This window comes from Schistocerca gregaria, chromosome 7, assembly GCF_023897955.1.
Source record: "Schistocerca gregaria isolate iqSchGreg1 chromosome 7, iqSchGreg1.2, whole genome shotgun sequence".
Taxonomy (NCBI): Eukaryota; Metazoa; Arthropoda; class Insecta; order Orthoptera; family Acrididae; genus Schistocerca; species Schistocerca gregaria.
In genome coordinates, this window is record NC_064926.1 from 72,928,805 (window position 1) to 72,950,197 (window position 21,393).

Consider the following 21,393-nt stretch of genomic DNA (forward strand, 5'->3'; position numbering starts at 1 on the left):
ATTAAGTATGTCAGAAAAGTCTACCGTGTATTACATCCCATTACACTAAGATTTTTTAAAAAAATGCTGTTAACTGTATGTATCATGTATCATCACTGTCTTAAAAGAATCTTACATAGCTTCTATTTATTTAGAGCAACCTGACGCAATTTTCAAGCAGTTCTCTCACAGGCAGTATTTCTCATGTATTTTTAATCAAATTATTTTCTGTTTTGTTTACAGCAGCGTTGGTTTAGAAAATGTAGCAAAAAAATTCATGATAAACACTTTGTTTCTTTAACTTCTAATTTAATTTTCAGTAGAGCAACTGCACCAACAGTAGTTAAACTCTCTGCAGAGTTATCAGTCTACGCCAAACATTCTTCAAGCAAGAAATACAATTTCTTGAATTTTGTGTGGCAGATAAGGGAATTTTGAAAAAACTGCCAAGTTTTCATATGCCTTTGCATAATTTTCAGACACGATGTTGTAAGCAGTCCTACATATTATTTATTTCCAGTGAAAAGCCAATTGTCAAAAAAATACACAAACACTCATCATGAAAGATAACTCCTACTCAGAGAGCCAGCTATGAAGAGTGACTATAGGGGTGAATGAAAATGCCAGTGTAACCATCCAAAGTGTTGTTAGGAAATCTAGACTAAAGAAGGTCTTGTTATTTTCTCATCTCAAAGATGGAGAGGTGACACAGCTGGAAGGAGGCCAGTTATTCTAGAAAATGTAGAAGAAGAACTAACAAATTCACTGAAATGATGACCATGTTGGCGTTTGGACTAATATAAGAAGTGACAGCATAAAAATATATGTAATATAATCATTCTACCAATAACAAGCCAGGAGAAGACTGGTTCCATTATTTTAAGAAACACAATAATTTGACAGTGTAGAAACAAGTCTTTAGAACAAGCTAGAAGAGAGTACACATATGATCCATCCATAATTCATAACTGTTATGATTTGGTAAAAGAAGAAATTGAGTGAAAGGTGATCCAAAAATTATTTACAATCTCGATGAGACTAGTTTCTATTGTCTAGATCTAATAGAAGTTGAAATGATATTTGTAAGGTGATTATGGGAAGTATGAGTGACCACTGAAAGAACAAGTGGAAGTTGTTGTAAAGTCCTTGTTGTTTATTAGGTGAAACAGGAGAGAGTCAACTTACTGCTTTCTTTTAAAGCAAATGATGACGTGAAGGAATTCCATGATGTCACCAGGTTCAGATTCATTGATGACATCATCATGATCTGGATGGAGGGTGAGGCAGCCATCCATGTTCCTCCAGAACCTCAAGACCTTCTCCCCCATTTGCTCCACCTGGTCCTCCTCAACCCAAGCCACCTTCCTCAATGTTGATCTCCACCTCAAAGATGGCTACGTCAGTACCTCTGTCCATATCAAACCTATCAACCACCAGCAGTGCCTCCAGTTTGACAGTTGCCACCCATTCCATACCTAGATGTCCCTTCCATCAGCCTAACCACCATGGTTGTTACATCTGTAGTCATGAACATTCCCTTGTGAAATGTACCAAAGGTTTCACCGAGGCCTCCACAGACCATAATTACTCTTCCAGTCTTGTTCAGAAACAGATTTTCCATGACTTGTCTCTCCAATCACCTGCCACTTCCCAAATCCTACTGTTCAGCCACAGTGGAGCATTCCTCTCTTGACTCAGTACCACCCAGGATTGGAGCAACTGAATCCACTACCTATCTTTTGTGTCTAGGAAGCATGCATATTCAGTTCACTAACAACTCGTATTAATGAGTTTTATTACAACTAATCAAAAGCAATACTTAACTTTGGCAATTACAGAGTTTTGTCACTAGCAAAGGGTGACATACAAGATAATCAGCTTTTGCAGTGACTACTGGCCTCTAACTGACAAAAGTCTGCCCCGAACTGCTATCTAAGTGCCTAATGTTGACTCTGCCATCCAAGTGGGCTCCACCAGTCAGGCAGGCACTGCACTTGTGTCCTCTTCACATAGGGGTCAGGTCGTCATCCCAGAAGGGGGTCGGTCAGCATGCAATTGTCTGACAGCTTCTCACAGCGTTCGTTTCTCTATCATTCATGACTGGGGTACAGGCCCTCGACTTTACACCTTAACACTCTCATTGTACCCTGAAATGAAGAATGTCCTACCCGCTATTCTTGCTACTCCTCCCACACTGATATTCTGCTGCCCAGCAAATCTACGTAATATCCTCATCCATCTATACTTGGCCCCTGCTACAAACCCCTTGTCTCATGGCTGATATCCCTGTAAAAGACCAAGATGTAAGACCTGTCCCGTGCATCCTACTTAGCACCACCTACTCCAACCCTGTCACAAGCATCACCTAACCCACCAAAGACAGGGCTACCTACAAGCTGAGCTGCAACCACTATGCTGCATTCTACACGGGCATAACAACCAACAAGCTTTCTGTCCACATGAATGGCCACGGACAAACTGTGGCCAAGAAAAAGCTGGGCCACACAGTTGCTGAGCACATTTCCCAATACGACATTCTTCATTTACATGACTGGTTAACAGCCTGGGCTATCTTTATCCTTCCTACCAACACCAGCTTTTCTGAATTTCACAGTTGAGAACCCTCCCTGCAATATATTCTACATCCCCATAATCCTTCTGGCCTCAATCTTTGTTACTCACAGCGCTTCATCCTCCCATCCCCTTCCCTGTTTTCACTCCAGCACAACACAGCCTTCTATTCTACCAACACATTCAGTCATTTTGCTTCTCTCTTATTCCATTCCCCTCCTCTCTACCCTCCCCCAACCCCTGTCCCTCTCCCTAACCTCCCAAATGCACCTATCTGTCATACCCTACCCCCATCTCGTCCCTGTATGCTCCCATAAGAGCAACTTGCCATCCCCCATCCCTATCCTACAATCCCTCCCCTGCCACTTTTCTTACCACCACCACCCAGATCACTTTTCCCATCGTGCACTGTAGCTCTCAGTCTGGCCTCAGCACCCAAGACAGTGCTCATGTGTGTGTGAATGTGTGAATGTGTGTGTGTGTGTGTGTGTGTGTGTGTGTGTGTGTGTGTGTGTGTTGTCTGATTCAGAAGAAGGCCTTTTGGCCGAAAGCTTATTTGTTTGGTAGGCTGTCTGTAGTGCCTGTCTGTGACTCAGCATCTGTGCTATATGGTAAGTAGCAATCTATCCAGTTTCATAACATTGTCATTATTACATCCCAAATTTTACATTGTTTGATTACGCGCAGGTATTTGTATTAGTTGGCAGATTCCAACTGTGACTCATTGATACAGTAGTCATAGGATACTAGGTTTTTTGTTTTGTAAAGTGCACAATTTTACATTTCAGCACATTTAAAGTAAGTCTCAATTGTATTATTATTAATATTGTCCACAAGATCATTAATATTCATTAATATACAACATGAACCGCAAGGGCCCCAACACACTACCCTGGGACAGAACTAAAGTTACTTCTGCATCTGATGATGACTCTTGATCCGAGATAATATGCTGCATTCTCCCTACCAAAAAGTCTTCAGTCCAATCACAAATTGCACTTGATACCCCAAATGATTGTACTTTTGACAATTAATGTAGGAGTGGTTCTTAGTCAGATGCTTTTCGGAAATCATGAAATACTGCATATACCTGACAGCCTGGATCTAAAGCTTTTAGTATGTCATGTGAAAATAGTGCAAGTTAGATTTTGCACGATCGAAGTTTTCAGGATCCTTGATGGTTGGAATGAAGGAGGTCATTCTGTACAAGATACTGTATTATGTTTGTGATGAGAATATATTCAAAGATGCTACGACAGATTAATCTCAAAGATGAAACTTCCTGGTAGATTAAAACTGTGTGCCCGACCGAGACTCGAACTCGGGACCTTTGCCTTTCGCGGGCAAGTGCTCTACCAACTGAGCTACCGAAGCACGACTCACGCCCGGTACTCACAGCTTTACTTCTGCCAGTATCCGTCTCCTACCTTCCAAACTTTACAGAAGCTCTTCTGCGAAACATGCAGAGCTAGCACTCCTGAAAGAAAGGATACTGTGGAGACATGGCTTAGCCACAGCCTGGGGGATGTTTCCAGAATGAGATTTTCACTCTGCAGCGGAGTGTGCGCTGATATGAAACTTCCTGGCAGATTAAAACTGTGTGCCTGCCGAGACTCGAACTCGGGACCTTTGCCTTTCGCGGGCAAGTGCTCTACCAACTGAGCTACCGAAGCACGACTCACGCCTGGTACTCACTCCTTTCTTTCAGGAGTGCTAGTTCTGCATGTTTCGCAGAAGAGCTTCTGTAAAGTTTGGAAGGTAGGAGACGGATACTGGCAGAAGTAAAGCTGTGAGTACCGGGCGTGAGTCGTGCTTCGGTAGCTCAGTTGGTAGAGCACTTGCCCGCGAAAGGCAAAGGTCCGGAGTTCGAGTCTCGGTCGGGCACACAGTTTTAATCTGCCAGGAAGTTTCATATCAGCCTACACTCCGCTGCAGAGTGAAAATCTCATTCTGGAAACATCCCCCAGGCTGTGGCTAAGCCATGTCTCCACAGTATCCTTTCTTTCAGGAGTGCTAGTTCTGCATGTTTCGCAGAAGAGCTTCTGTAAAGTTTGGAAGGTAGGAGACGGATACTGGCAGAAGTAAAGCTGTGAGTACCAGGTGTGAGTCGTGCTTCGGTAGCTCAGTTGGTAGAGCACTTGCCCGCGAAAGGCAAAGGTCCCGAGTTCGAGTCTCGGTCGGGCACACAGTTTTAATCTGCCAGGAAGTTTCATATCAGCGCACACTCCGCTGCAGAGTGAAAATCTCATTCTGGAAACATCCCCCAGGCTGTGGCTAAGCCATGTCTCCACAGTATCCTTTCTTTCAGGAGTGCTAGTTCTGCATGTTTCGCAGAAGAGCTTCTGTAAAGTTTGGAAGGTAGGAGACGGATACTGGCAGAAGTAAAGCTGTGAGTACCAGGTGTGAGTCATGCTTCCGTAGCTCAGTTGGTAGAGCACTTGCCCGCGAAAGGCAAAGGTCCCGAGTTCGAGTCTCGGTCGGGCACACAGTTTTAATCTGCCAGGAAGTTTCATATCAGCGCACACTCCGCTGCAGAGTGAAAATCTCATTCTGGAAACATCCCCCAGGCTGTGGCTAAGCCATGTCTCCACAGTATCCTTTCTTTCAGGAGTGCTAGTTCTGCATGTTTTGCAGAAGAGCTTCTGTAAAGTTTGGAAGGTAGGAGACGGATACTGGCAGAAGTAAAGCTGTGAGTACCGGGCGTGAGTCGTGCTTCGGCAGCTCAGTTGGTAGAGCACTTGCCCGCGAAAGGCAAAGGTCCCGAGTTCGAGTCTCGGTCAGGCACACAGTTTTAATCTGCCAGGAAGTTTCATATCAGCGCACACTCCGCTGCAGAGTGAAAATCTCATTCTGGAATCTCAATGATATTGGAAGTAGTTTTGTGGATCACTTCAACTATCCTTCTTGTACATAGGTGTGACCTGTGCTTTCTTCCAACTACTGGACAATCTTTGTTCAAAGGATCTACAATAGAGTATAGTTAGAAGAGGAGCTAACTCACCTGCAGATTCAGTATAGAATCTGATAGAGATTTCATCCGGCCCTGGAACTTTTCTTCAATTTTGACTATTTCAGCTCTTTCTCAACACCACTGTAGTGGCTCTTGGATATTCTGAGAGAACAAGATCTGGACACCAAAACCAATTCAGTTATTAGCAAAACTTAAAATTATACAAGATCTAAGATAAAATTTAACAGAGATGTTCCAGAACACTTTGAAATAAAACCGGAATAAGACAAAGTGATGCTCTCTCTCCATTACTTTTCAATTGTGCCCCAGCAAAGAAAATTCCACAGTGGCAGAAAACAAAATCAGCATGTAAAATTGATGAACCAGTCGAATTAGAAAGAACTAGTTTTTGAACACATTGCTGAGATTTTACAGAGCTCCAAATGTCATTTGCGAAAACACAATACACGTCCAATTCAGATCACATATTTAGGTGCAACCATTCAGGAAACTGGCCTGTAAAAAGTTGGTTATGAAATTCAGTGTCACAAAATGGAAACAGCTTACAGGCTTGCAAGAGACATCTGTAACAAAAAATTCATCTCAAAATACAACAAAAAGAAACACTACAATGCAGTCATCAAAACAGTGTCTTTATGGGGCTAGGACACTCATTTTAAAGAGCAAGGAACACATTGATGATATCCAAAAGTAAGAACTAAAAGTAATAGCAAAATTGTCAGTCCAGATTATACTGAAGAAGGAACTTACAGACTAAGAGCAAATAAAGAAACTGGAAAGTGTACCAACATTAGGATCAATGATTTTGAGAAACAGCTGAAATCATTAAAATTGAACAAAGCTCCAGGGCCCAATGAGATTTTGTACTGAATTGAGTCATAAGCCTATTTTTAAAGTCTATTAGCCTACCTCTTAATTATGAATTTTTTGATGTCAGACAATTACTTTTAGAACTCAAATCTGTTTTATATTTAGTCTGAAATACGCTTGCTACAGATTGATTTTGCATTATGTTGTGCCCAGTCCAGGAGACATTGAAATTGAATTTTTGTGTGGGACAAGAAAAGGAGAAAACCATTTGTAATTGTTAACACACATTTTGCTTCCATTTTTATGTAGTAGGTGTATAATTGGCAATTATCCAGTCATCCAGAATTTTCTTGATTGCCAAGTGGAATTCCTTTTATGGTTTTTGGGTGAGCTGATTTCATGAGTTTTGCACCCATTCTGTTTTCACCAGAAGGTCTTCAGTTTTTAACCATTTAATTTGTCTAGCATTTTCCTCTTCATTTGGTGCTTCCTAATCTGGATTAGTTTTTAGGGGAATATCCATAAGAAATCTTTCCATGGGCTCAGTGGAATTTAGAAATTTAAAAAATTACTTGCTAAGATCTCTGCAGTTTTCTTGATTGTTAACTGCCAATTGTCCATTTCTCTTCTTGGAGCAGGGATTTTTGGACCAGTGCCCATTTATCATTATTTTAAAGGTTTCATAAAAAGTACGGTGATCTGTTTTCCCATGAGTTTTCTTCAATTTCACAGACTTGACTGTTTTCATATTGTCTTTTTGTTTGTCTAATTAATTTTGAAGCTTTTTTTGTAGTTGCCAGAAACATGTCACAGGCATTTTCTAATTTGTTGCTAGATACTCTATCTTTTTTAACACCTTATATTGAGATTTTACTGTTTGTACACAATCTTAATTTCACCAAGACATTGTTTCAGCTCATATGCTTATTTTCTGTCTAGGTGAAGAAAAATACTTCATCTATCATTATGAATACTGCTATTTGTGCTATAATTACTTTTTTTTATGTCCACCAGGCATAGCCAACTTTTGGTGACCCATGGGTCTGATTCACATACTTAAGCTCGCAGGCTGCCTTTTCAAGAGGCAACATACTGTATGGTCATAGGGAATGAGGTCAAAACTAGGATCTGTGACATTATTGATGGAGTAGTGTGTGGAGGTAATGAATGGTTTTAAATTTATGAGAGTGTGTTTCTGTTGATTCTAAGGCACATACTGCTTTTTATCTTTATGTTGAGGGTTACTTTATTCTCTGGTGGACATTTTTAGACATCCTTCATTGCTTAGTTACCATTTTCCCACACTAAAACTGGTTTTTTTCTGACAGTTCATGCATTGGAGCCGCTTTCCTCCAGTCAGAGCACTAATGATGTACCCAAGCTGTTCGCTATGGCCAAATGCCCAAATTGCCATTGTTTCGCTAGTGCTGCTCGTGGATTGTGCATTTTTCATGATATCATGTTTGATTACTCACAGATTGTAAACACATCACATTAGATATGGAAAGAGTCAAATATCACAGTTGTGCGTGTGCTTTTTGATGTGGTTATGGTGGTTGATGAGCGAAATAGACTGGCAGACCCAAGGTGTAGGATCCAAATAAATCAAGAAAGAAGGTTGGACAAGCAATTACATTTAAAGAACAGTCACTGCAACTCATGCAATGTGTGGGAATATGTTGAAGGGTAGGTGGAGGATGGAGGAGCCTTCTTACAGGTCTCCAATATTATTGGTTAGTGAAATAAACATACTTTGTATTGGTAAAGCAAAATATGAGAAGGAAGGAACTGAAGCAGGACCCTCATTGTCTTCATACACCTGACAAGATGAGAGGTATTCTGAAATATGTAACAAACCTCAATCCTTTCACACATCATATATACAATTATTATAGTAACAGAGATTGGCCTACATTAGACCGAGCAAGGTAGCACAATGGTTAGCTGACTGGACTCATATTTGGGAGGATGATGATTCAAACCCATCTCCGACCATCCTGATTTAGGTCTTCAGTGATTTTCTTAAACCGTCTCAGGCAAATGCCGGTAGCATGGTTCCTTTGAAAGGGCACTGCCAATTTTCTACCCCATCCTTCCCCACTCTGATGGGACTGATGACCTCGCTGTTTGGTCCCCTCCCCCAAACTAATGAACCAACCTACAAGAGGTAAGGTAAAATTGTGTGAGCTTGAACTTTTTGAAGGTAGCAAATCATCATTGTAACTGGTTTTGCAGAGTCTCAGTTTTAAATACAAAAATATTTCAGGCCATACATCATTGATGGAAGGAGCAGATTTTAGTATGAAGTAAAATACATTAATATTGAGGACATTATATTGATCAACAAAACCTAGGTGAATGCTGGTCACACAGCTATGAAAAATTGAATTGACAACAAAGGAGAAGATATGGCACTATTTGATGGCAAAGGTGGTAGATTTATTCTTTTGCATGCCGGTACCTACCATGGCTTTATTTCCAGTTATCAACAAATTTTCAAATCAAAGAAATCATTGGAGTACCATGAAGAAAAGAATCATGAAACATTTTTAAACTGATTTGAAAATACTTTGTTACCGAGTTTAAAATTATTCTCGACAATGTGACAATGCTCGATACTGTTCCATTGTAAAGGATAATGCTCCAACACTGTTCTCTCGGAAGGAAGACATTATTCAGTGGTTATGACAACACAAAGCTATTGTGGATGATAAAATGGAAAAAGTAGAATGATTAGAACTTGTATCACGTCAAAAGCCACAGTTCCCAGCACACATTATCCTAGAAGTAATTTCTAAATATGGGCATAGATGGATGATGGATGGAGAGGGTTGTATGGGTGCATGATGGCAAGGTCTTCAGTGCCTGCTCAGTAACATAATTGAGACGGCTGTCAACAAAAGACTCAGAAAAGTAAGATAAAACAGAATGTAAAACGCAGGTAACAAGTTTGGAAAAAGTGTGGGACGAAGCATGCTGCCAGCAGTAAAACATGGACAACACGGGAAGAAAGTGGTAGAGGGAGCTAAAACAATATAGCAGATGGAAGTGGCTGGCTGACCACAAGTAAAAAGGGAGGAGCCAGCTTCTGTGCAATACACTAAAACCTCCAGCCTAAAAGTTTAGACCAGAGTCCAGACACATCACAAAACTTCAAAACCCTGGACACACATGTCTCATCATTAGCTAAAACTCAGGGCAGATCCCCATCAACTTGTGCTTCTGCTCTTGCATCATGGTATAAAATGCAGTCTGTTAAAATGTGACGGACAGAGATGTGCACACCACAAGCATCACAAAACGGGGGATCCTCCCGCCGTATTAGGAAGCTACATGTGAGAGGACAGTACCCAATCCGAAGATGCATGAGGGTTACTTCTTCCTGCCTGAGCAACCGGCAGGAGGAACGCCGCGACCAAGTTGTTGACTTCACCAACCGCAGTTTATTGGCCGTCACCACCAGCCCTGCTTCATCCCACAACTCCACGCAATTCTTGTGGAGTGCAGAAATAACAGACTGCAAGGGAATAGGACACTGGAACACATTCTGCTCTGCAGGCTTCTTTGGCAGCCTGATCATCCTGTTCATTGCCCCATATTCCTACATGCCCAGGCACCCAGCAGAAGGACTCCTCCTTACCTCGCCATTGGAGAAAGTAAAGTTGATCATATATCAGCTGGACCATCTCCTCAGTTGGGTACAGATTCTGAAGTGATTGTAAGGCACTAAGAGAATCGGAGCAGAGGAGAAATTGATTGCCCCGAACACAATTAATCTGCTCTGGTGCCTTCAGGATCATGTGAAGCACCGCTGCGACAAAGGTATATTCATCAGGGAGGTGAATCCAGGCAACATGATCAGGGAACACTACAGAACAGCCAAGGAAATTGTCCTGTTTGGAGCCATCAGTGTAAACGATGGTAAAACCATGATGCACATCTAAAATGTTAAAAAATTGAGATTGGAATGTAAAATCTGGTGTACTATATTTCTTAAAATTAGTCAGATCCAAAATAAGTCTGGGTCTCCGGAGGAGCCAAGGTAGAAATCTGCCCCAACCACGATGGAAAACATGAAGACCAGCCATATCCATCGCAGAGAGGCAATCCTGTGCACGAATCCCATAGGACCACATCGCTCATTGCCGGTTATGAAATAGCCATGCCAGAGAGAGCTGAGCAATGTTATGGTATGCAGGTGTGTATGGTGTGGGCAAAGTTTTGTACGCCTGCCGCACCATAAGTAGCCGCCGCCATATATGAAGTGGCGGTTCACCAACCTCTGCACAGAGGCTTGGTGGGCTAGTTCTGAATGCCCCAGTGGCCAACCGAAGCCCTTCGTGATGCACAACATCCAACATCTTTAAGTAAGAAGGCCTCGCAGCTGAGATCACACAAATGCCCTGTAAAACTGGAGCAGACAAGTCCTGTCGGCTCCCTATGTAGCGTGGCTAAGACATTTTAAAACACTTGAAGCCTTAACTAACTGTCGTTTCAGGTCTTTAAGATGAGATAACCATGTAAGCCTTGAGTCAAAATGAGCCCCAGAAACCTCACCGTGTCTTTAAAAGTAAGGACAGTGTCCCTCATCCTTAACTCAGGAAAGGTTAAAATCGAATGAGAACAGTGAAAAAGAACACATACAGACTTCTCAGTGGAAAACTTAAAACCACTCTTCTGCGTCCAGTCATCCAACCGTCTAAGAGTAAGTTGCAACTGATGCGTTGTCGTTGCAAGGTTTGAAGAAGAGCAAAACAAAGAGAAATCGTCCACAAACAAGGAACACTGGACAGGGCTCTTCACTATGGAGGTAATGCTGTGAATAGCGATGGCAAAGACAGCCACACTTAAAACGCTACCATGAGGGACACCGTTCTCCTGCTCAAAGTGGTCAGACAGGACACCACCAATTCGATATCTAAAATATTGAGGTGAGAGGAAAGACTGAATAAAAAGAGGAAGACTCCCATCTTATAACTGCTACTTTACTGCAGTTGAACTTATTTGAGCAGAAGTAAAATGGTATGTTACTTGCAAAAATAAAAAGTTTATCATGAGTGAGCTTGATAAATTAACTGCTCAGAGCCTGGTAAATGTTATCGAAATGAGAGTTATTCATGATGCGTAAGAAGTGAATAATTGACGAATCGTGGAATAATGAAGGTCTTCTGGAAGAAAGTGTTAGAAACGTATTGCTAATTCCAGCTGCTCTTCCACTTCAAAAAGTTCCAGTGAAATGAGTGGTATCTACCATCTGTTGGGCAATGCAGGTGCCTGCAGCTAGCAATTGGCAGAGGCATATACACAAAACACCAGTGACCTCGCAACTGTGGTAATGCCGGTTCCCATTTGATCACCAGTGTTAAGCACTGTTGGGGTTGGCTAACACTTGGATGGATGACCATCCATCACATGCCTCTCCGTATCCACATCCAGTTAAGCCTATCAGCTGAGGATGACACGGTGGTTGGTTGGTTGGTTCTGTTGGGCCTTCCGAGGCCTGTTTGCATGGGGTTTTAGTTTTATGGACATAAAACAATGTTCTCATACTTTTAAACACTATGTTTTACTTTGATGTGCGGTGTCTGTGTTATCTGTAACTTCTAAAAAAACTTTAGTTTGGAAAAGATTATACAAGGAACATTTACTCTGGTGATGTTTCCAATTGCAAGAAAGGAATCAGCTAAATGCAAATGTGCTGCAACTGAGCTGTTGAAGAAATGGAGAAATACAGTTTATGTGCATGAGATCTGTTGGGACCTCAGTGGAGATGTTCAGAGTTGATGAGAAAGATGTATCCTACATTGAGTTTGAACAAGTTATTGCTATTCTCCCAAATCCAGATTGCAGACATGTTAGGAATACCTAATATTATGAGTTTTTGGGAAATTAAAGCATTTTTGAAAGTGGATGAGTAGTCAACTGCATAGTTGTTTTGTAGTAGTGGATTTTTTAAAGTGAAATAACTAGGTACTCTAAATTTTAAAGTAATACTGTGTTCAGTTAATCTTATTTATAGCTAACAGAACTTTCCTATAATGTTATATAATAAGAAAGTGAGGTCAAAATGTGTTAACTATTGAGGCGTAAAAAAGTGATGTAACAAATTTAATTTTAAGTTATAAAACAGATTCTGAGTCCCACCCAAGATAGTTCCATGTTCCATCCATGATTATCATCAGTTGCAATTTTTATAGTAAAGTATTAATAATGTAATGACAATTTTATGAAAAGGGTTAATTGGTACTTCACCAACATGAAAACTATTTCCAACCCTGATACAAGACCTCAGGTGAAGATAGCACACTAGCAGAGGTTTGGAAACACAGATAAACAGTTCTTGCAGAGCTCCACCAGATCATATGGGCTATGTGGACAACAGATCCTTGCCAGAATGATGAATGTTGACTTTGATCCACCCACTGCACAAAGAAGGTAATAAGACAGGTCTCATAAACTGCATGGACAACTGCTTATTACAAATTACCTGGAATATCCTCTCTGCAACCATGTTAACTAGGGTCATCAACTAGCTGGATCGACTTTTCTCCCTTCCCACACCTTCATCCCCACCCCCCCTTTCTGCCGTCTGACTAACCAACTGACTGCACCTAGTTGCCCTACATTCTTTTCACCTAATCACTGTACACTCCCACAAGCAGCTCCACCCTTACCCTGCTATTCTTCCCCTCTTCCCCCTCCCCACCGTAGGCCTCCCCCCTTAAACCCACTACCCAGATTGCATCTCCCATCATGAGCAACAGCTTGCAGTCTGCCCTCGACAGCGGTCATGTGTGTGTGAGCTGTGTTCGCATGAACATGTTTCTGTGTTTCCTGCTCTAGAAGAAGGCCTTTTGGCTGAAAGCTTACTTGTTTACTGGTAGCAGTCTTTTTGTTGTGCCTGTCTGTGACTCAGCAGCTCCACTATGTGGTGAGTAGCAGTCGATCCTCTTCATAATATTATATTTATTCCATCTAGGATTCTCCACTGTTTCATTAGTAATGTAACATTTATGATATTTCATCTCATACAGAATTATTTTATTAGTATGAACTCTATGTTTTCAAAGGAAAATAAGGGCGAAATTCTGAGAGTTCTTGTAGATTATTGGTGGACATTCATTGCTATGTGCATTTGCTGCCTGACCCATGACAAAGTTTTAAAGATGATTTAAAGCTTATTTTCTATACCTCTGATATTCAGATTCATACGGTCACCATTCAATTTTTAATGTATTTCTATTTATACTCTTTGTTACATTAGATTTTGACTGTCCAAAAATGTATTGCAACTGTCCCACTCATGACAATGAAATCCCACATTTACTTTTCATAAAGATACTTATTTTCTTAATTTCTTTTGCAGAGCATGGTGTATTATCATGTACACATTGTTTCCATTCCTTCGTCAATGTTTATATTTTTGCTTAATACCTTACACTGTTCTCACCAATCTTCTAAGCTACTTCCTGGAAGTGATTATGAAATATATTTGTTATCTGACTGCTGTAAGGTATTCTTTCACTGTTTTCTGTAATACGTAAGTCTTCATATTCCATACTGATATTCTAATTTTTCTTTTATCTATTGCCCATATAATTTAACTATACTAATTGAATAGTGGATGTCATGAATTGTAACAAGGTTTCTCTTTCCCCAAATAAATTTCCTTCAGACAGTGTAGTATCCCTTATTACTGAAAATCAGTGCTACACTTCTGCTTACCCTAACCATTCTACATAATTTCCTTTTCCTTGTACATGACATTTTTACTATCCATAATTTTTTATATGTTATATTATTCGCATACTTGAGTGTTTCCTTGGGGAAGCAGCATAGTGACATTTTCTACTTTAAGTACCACTTTTTTTTTAAATAGGAGGAGGGGTTTGGATTTCAAGAAAATGAACACTCAGACAGAATTTCGTCATGTGATTGTGTGAATTAAATGTGTTTGTAATGTAATGAGTGGTCTTCTCAAGCTCAGCCTTTTATTTTTTAAACATTTTATTCTTATTGTTTTTGAAGTTATTTCCCAACAAACTACATACGAGGGGCATTTGAAAAGTCTGTGCAGAGTCCAAGATATGGCACCACTGGTGCATATCGAGGTCATGTTTAGTTAGTAGCATCTTTGGAAAGAATGCACACTAAGTTTCAGCCACATTTGTCTGTTTCTTTGTGTTTGTCATTTGTGTGAATCAAGGAAGTCGAGTAATTGCCAAAAACTGGATGAAGAAGAATTTCGTGTGCTGATTAAACATTACTTTGTACAGGCAAAACGCCGCAGGAGACTAAAGAGAAGCTTGATAAACGTTACAGTGACTCTGCACCTTCGATTCGAACAGTTTATAAGTGGTTTCAAAATTTTCGATGTGGCCATATGGGCCATTGATAAAATCCATGACATGGAGATGGATGACATAAGAGTTAAGGTGCAAGAGATTACTGGTGCTGTGGACATCTTGAATGAATGGGTACATAATATTTTGCATAAACATTTGGCCATGAGAAAGCTATCCGCAAGATGGATTCTGCGATTGCTCACGCTTGACCAAAAATGGAATCGTGTGAATTGTTGCAAGGATGGTTTGCAGCTGTTCAGGAAGAATCTGTAGGACTTTAAGTGTCGTTACGTCACTGTGGATGAAACATGGATACTTTACTATACTCCTGAGACCAAACAACAATCTAAACAATGGGTTAGCAAGGGATAATCTGTACCAGAAAAGACAAAGACCAGCCGAAGGGCGACTGCCTTTTGGGATTCACAAGGGATAATCCTCATTGACTATCTGTAAAAGGGTAAAACTATTACAGGTGCATATTATTCATCATTATTGGACAGTTTGAAAACCGAGCTGCAAGAAAAATGGCAGCGATTGGACTGCAAAAATGTCGTTTACCATCACAACAGTGCATCCAATTTGAAGAAATGGCTGGCGGGACAAAGATTTTCTTCAAACGAGGAGATGATTGCAACAACTAATAGCTATTTTGCAGACTTTACAATTCCTATTATTCAAAAGGGATCAACAAATTAGAACAGCGTTGGACAAAGTGCATACATTTTTTAGGTTGAGAGCTGATTTGGTCAGCAATTGCAATGTCAACTAGTGTTCTAACAGCCCTGTATTTATACAAGTGATCCAGCAATTTCCTCAAAAACTTTTTGAATGTAGGGTGTCATTTTATCCTTTATAATATGGAAAATAAGTTTTGCACCACTGGGGCTCATTATCCCTTACTTTTCTCAACTAGAGTGTTACCTTTTTATGAGTCAACCACCCTAATCAGGAGGAATTATGCTATTTTAATATCCCACCTCTTACATAGCTGAAAAAATAGAAGTCCTACCATCCGTGCCTCAGTAGGCCCAATGAAAATGGACTTTGGCAGGTGCAAAAGTATTTGTATACACGTCAGTTTTTTATATTGTCTTTAATTTTCTCTTGTGTTGCTTACTGTGTGCCTTTGATGCCAGCAGTGGCTCATTTCAGTCTTACATTGAATTTTTTTCTTTGCCATTTTGGCTTGCTGAGGACAACAGAGCTTGCATTTCCTTTTGGTGAGGACCTCCTGGTTTCCTTCTTCCATTACTCTATTTTCTGGCTGTGAGCCAGGTTTCTCTCCTCTGTCCATTTGGTTCCTGTGGTCTCCTTACTGATAATTGACATTGGGAAAGTGTCCTGTCAGATGGCTTGCCAGAACCACAGTTGGTCTCATGTTTTCTCCACTAGGAGATCCAATTTTTCTTGGAGGTCTTCCTTCCACCTATCACTGCGAAGATCCTATTGGTAAGTCTTTTTGAATTCATGTGGGTCAATTATCTGTACAAGGCCAGTCAGTTTTTCCTTATATACTTGGTGATATCCTTCTGTTGATTTTACAGTTCATCATTGTGCCAGGTTCTGTAGATTCCTTACTCTTCACTTGCTGGTCCTAGTATCCCCCTGGCGATCTTCTTTTCTTTGATCTCCAGTTCCCTGTGTGGACTGCTTCTTAGCCACTACATGGTAATCAGCAGAGCCTTTTACTACCATGTTGTAGTGTCAGAGATTAAGGGTCTTGGAGAAGTGCATGGATGAGTAGATATTTCTTAGGAGTGGTAAGTCCCTTCATATGTGGTGCATCTGGTGCCTATCACTTGGTACAAACTCAAGTTTGCAGAGATCCACTCTCCTACACACTTGACTGTAGATACTTTTCTTATGGTGGTGTTTTAGTGCAGTTTCTACATGTTGGTCATGAATTTAATTTTCTGGGTGATCCTCAAATTGGTCTTAACTGATAAACTTTAAAGGCTTTGTAGGTTGTAAGCAGCCTTCTCTACAATGTCTGCTGGTAAGGTGAGGTCAACAGCAAAAGATAGGCATAATACTTTGAGGTTATCTCTCTTATACTCAAACTTCAGTAGTGTTGCCACCCATTCCATCACAATGTTCACAAGGATGCAGTTGAAAAGAATGCATGGCAAACCGTTACCCTTTATGACTCCTGTTCTGATGGGGATAGCTCACCTCTGAACTTGACCTTGGATGTCATGTTCTTCAGGATGGTCTGGACTACTTTGAGAGTCTTCTCATACAGGCCAAGTTCCAGTGGTGCATTCACAAGATACATGCGCCTTCTGGAAATCTACTAGGACAACTATCCATTGATGTCCACGTTGGTTCGTGTAAGTGTGGATTGTCTTAAGACATGATACCTGTTCTGGGTAGGATCTGTTGATGCAAAAGTCAGTCTGGTATTCATCTGATTGCTGATTAGCTGGTTGGTGCCCTAGTTTACAGGGCTGCAGAGAAGGTATTCTGTATGTCGGCAATTGTTGACATCTGTCTTACTACCCTCATTGTGAGGTGGGTGGATCACAGTAGACATCCATCCTTCTGCTCTGGTAAGATTTTGTTGTCACACATCCCATATGATCTGGCAGATGCTCTGTAAGGACTGTTCATCTGTATGTTTCCACATCTCTGCTATTGTGCCATCTTCACCTGAGACCTTGAAGTTCATGAGCTCCTTGATGATATCCTCTATTTTGTCTCTGGTGATTGGTTGAAAATCAAGGTTCCTGGTGGAAGGTTCATGGAAAATGAATGCCCCCTTAGGTTTCTGTGAGTTGGAAACAGTCCGCAAGAATGTCAGTGAAGCTTTTGTTGTTCAGGTTTGGCTCCCTGTTTAGCAAGTGGAGGAGTAGGGAGGGAACTGAGTGAGTCATCTACTACTTGAAGCCCTTGTATAGGTCTCTTGAGTTGTTTATCAGAAAGTTCCATTCTGCATCAGGATAGTTAGGTAATTTCTCATTGCTCTGAAGATTGTGTTGGCCCTAATTTTGCTTTTCATGATGAATGTTTCATGACTACATTGCATTTTCATTTAAATTAATATTGTAAATATGTCCCATACCTAAAAAGAAGAAATAATAAGCAAAAATTAGCATTATTAAAGACTCATAAGAATTCATTGAATAATAACTTACTAAATAAAGAAAGAAAGACAGACAGACAGATATTTTAAGATGACTCAATCCCTACTATCCTTTGATTGAGTTCAACAGCCATTAATGACTGATAAAACTGTATATATTCAGGACCAGTCAGCTAGATGCAGTAAAGTGAAATTTGTGACTAGATTAAGGAATTTTTGGTAGGGAGGATGTAAGATGTTAATTTGGATGGAGAGTCAGATGTAGAAGTAACTTTAGGTGTGCTATCTGGAAGTGTGTTGGGACCTTGCTCTTTATATTGTATATTAATGAACTCATGGATATTTTTTTTCAGATGATGCAGTTTTCTATAGTGAAGATCTTGATAAGATTTCAGAGATTAGTGAATGGAATGAGCTAACTCATACAAATACCTGGTTATCATACTTGTAGGTATATGAAATGGAATGATTACAGATGATCATTCATGGGTAAAGCAGGCAGTAGACATCAGTTTATTGGTAGAGTACTAGGAAATGCAACCAGCCTACAAAGGAGATGGCTTACAAATCACTCACGTGACCCATTCCAGAATATTGCTCAAGTGTGTGGGGCTCATACCAGTTAGGACTAACAGGGTATATGGAACTTATACAAAGAAGAGCAGCATGAATGGTCACAGGTTTGTTGGACCCATGGGAGATTGTCAAAAGGATGCTGAAGAAACTTATCTGTTATACTCTTGAAGATAGACATAAACTATCCCAAGAAAACTTACTTATAAAGTTTCAAGAACTGGATTTAAATGATGATTTTAGGAATATTCTACAATCTCGTACTTACTGCCCACATAGGGATCATGAGGGCAGGATTATATTAATTGCAACACCAACAGAGGTATTTAAACACCCATTCTTTCTGCACTCCATAAGTGAATAGAATAGGAAGAAATGCTAATAACTGGTAGAATGGGATTTACCCTCAGCTATGAATTTTACAGTGGTTTGCAGAGTATTGATGTAGGTGCAGATGTAGAATTCATGCAAATGAGCTTAGTATTGTTTATGAATTAAATGGCCTAGTGGATGATGCTGGAAGGTACAGAAGGCAATTCATGGACAGTACTGTTGTCTATAGCAAGGTTGCAATGACACAAGATTGTAGTGACATTCAGGGAGACTGCAAGGGATCGATGACTGGTGCATGGCAATTGTCCCTGTATATAAACCTGTGAAACATGCTGTGATTAAAAGGGAGAAAGAGTCCTGTAGTGTTAGATTTCACTAGTGCTGATAATCACTATGAGTAACCATCTGGAGCAACCTAATGTGGAATGACCACACAAAATTAGTTGTTTGTGCGAGCTTGAGATTTGTCCACAAAAAAATGACGTATGAAACACTTGTGATACCAATTATTGAGTACTGCTTATCAGCTCTGGACCTTTACAGGTTGTGTTAGAAGAGATACAGAAGTTTCAGCGAAGGGCAGCATGTATCAAGAAAGATCATTTAGAATGTGCAGGAGTGTTGCAAAGATAATAAACAAATTTCGGTGGCAGACACTGCAGTTGAGGTGTAAGATGATGGAGAAGTTTTCTGTTGAAATTTCAAGAGTGTGTACTCCATGATTATGGTGGGAGAATTAGAGCTGCCACAGAGATTTATCATTAGTCATTCTTCCCTTGCCCTAATTACAAATGGAAAAAACTAAACTCCACCCAACAGGCTATGAAGGTCCAATGGTACTGACCGGCCACCATGCCATCCATAGCCCATAGGCGTCACTGGATGCAGATATGGAGGAGCATGTGGTCGGCACACTGATCTCCCAGCTGCATGTCAGTTTCTGGGACTGGAGCCGCTACTTCTCAGTCAAATAGCTCCTCAGTTTGTCTCCCAAGGGCTGAGTGCACCCCACTTGCCAACAGCACTCACCCATCCAAGTGCTAGCCCAGCCCAACAGCACTTAACTGTGATGAACTGACGGGAACCGGTGCAAATGTAACAGGGAAGGAAGACATTTGCCCACTTTTTAAATGCCATCTTCAAAATTTGTGTTAAGAATAGCACTGACTTCACTATAAAAAATATTCTATTTTATTCTTTTCATCAGTGCATCAAGTATATATAGTATTTATTAAATCAGAAGAAAACAGAGTATTTCAGAATTTATTGTTTTTATTGAAAACACTTATATCCTTTTAATCTGTGACTGACATATGCTATGTTTCAACACATGTCCAAATCCCAATTATATGTGCATAGAATTATATAAAAAATACTTGTAAACAGTATTTACGTAAGCTGAACTAAATAGGAGTGTTAGTTAACGTAGCACTTAAGGAAAGTGAAGCTGAAAAATTTATATTTTACGACAGCAGCATTTTTCATGTAGTAATTCTCAGTTACTCAGCAATTTTGCAGCAGAAGACATGGCATGTATACAGTGCTGACCAAACCATTTACAACAGTAATCTCAAAAATTCTTAAAAAGTCAATGGTAGAAATTAATTTAAATAATTATTTATAAATAGCTAATAGTAGTTAATGCAACATTTCTGTTAACAGGTGGTTTACTTCACTGCACTCTTCCCATATGTGGTACTGGTTCTTCTGTTTGTCAGAGGAGTAACTCTACCAGGTGCTTCCACAGGAATTCTTTTCTACCTTACTCCAGACTGGAACCGTTTGGCTAATGCTCAGGTACCCAACAACTTTCCAGTAATATCTCAGTAACAAATAAATATATGATCACATTGCTAACACATAACAGAACATGTAATGTGGTAGGCTTGAGAGCTTCAGAATTTGCAGTATAACTGTTGTTGGTGGAAATGTGTCTCCCATTCATTCCACCAACTTCAGAGTTGAATTTCGTTTAACATTGCAAGTACCGTGTGAAAACTATTGACTCAGAGCTTAATGCCATCCAGGCTGAGTCCACATTGGATTCATATGTACTTTCCACGTATTATAATGCATGCTGTTGCAATAGAATCATATTCACAATTTACAATCCTTTTAAATTAATGTAAGAACCCAGCACACCATGGAACTGTGCTCAGCCTACTGAATGGCAAGTCCAGTGTGGTACCACATGGCCTGTAGCTCATAATTTGTCAAGCTCATAATGAAGTTCAAAGGCTTTATTTATTACTTATAATACATTTTATTTATCTTAATAGTTTAAAACAATACTCTACTCAAAAATTAATTGTTGTTTTATGGAATACAAGATTTTAACTGTGTCATTGTAATCACACCATAAATCTCTACACTTTGAAGAAGTGGTCCCTACAACAGAATTATACCGAAATTAATTATCTCAACACCAATTCTGGCATTTTCTTTACATCATGTTGCCTTCCTGATTCACATTTAATCATTTCATAACACAGCATTTGTATCTTCTGTGCTTAACTACATTTTCCAGGCAGTGGGTTGTTGCCTGCTGTAGTTGTGTAACTATATGGATATCACTGATACTGATATATGTTAGCTTTTAAGCATTGTTTTCTTTGAATGGGGGAGTTGATATGTTATCTAACTAATTAATGGGAAATCTCATATAAAGATATGAAACAATTACTAACAAAGAGATAGAGGGGCTGGCCAGTACTTACCTCAGCTCA

General features: G+C 40.1%; 1 protein-coding gene across 1 annotated transcript in view; it reads left to right on the forward strand.

Moving 5' to 3' along the window:
- LOC126282289 (mucin-5AC-like) overlaps positions 1-21,393 on the forward strand; it is a 758,596-nt gene that overhangs the window by 613,326 nt on the left and 123,877 nt on the right. Inside the window, exon 7 of the mRNA XM_049981941.1 lies at positions 20,330-20,464. Coding sequence (XP_049837898.1) covers positions 20,330-20,464 — 135 coding nt within the window. The remainder of the gene's footprint in view (positions 1-20,329; positions 20,465-21,393) is intronic.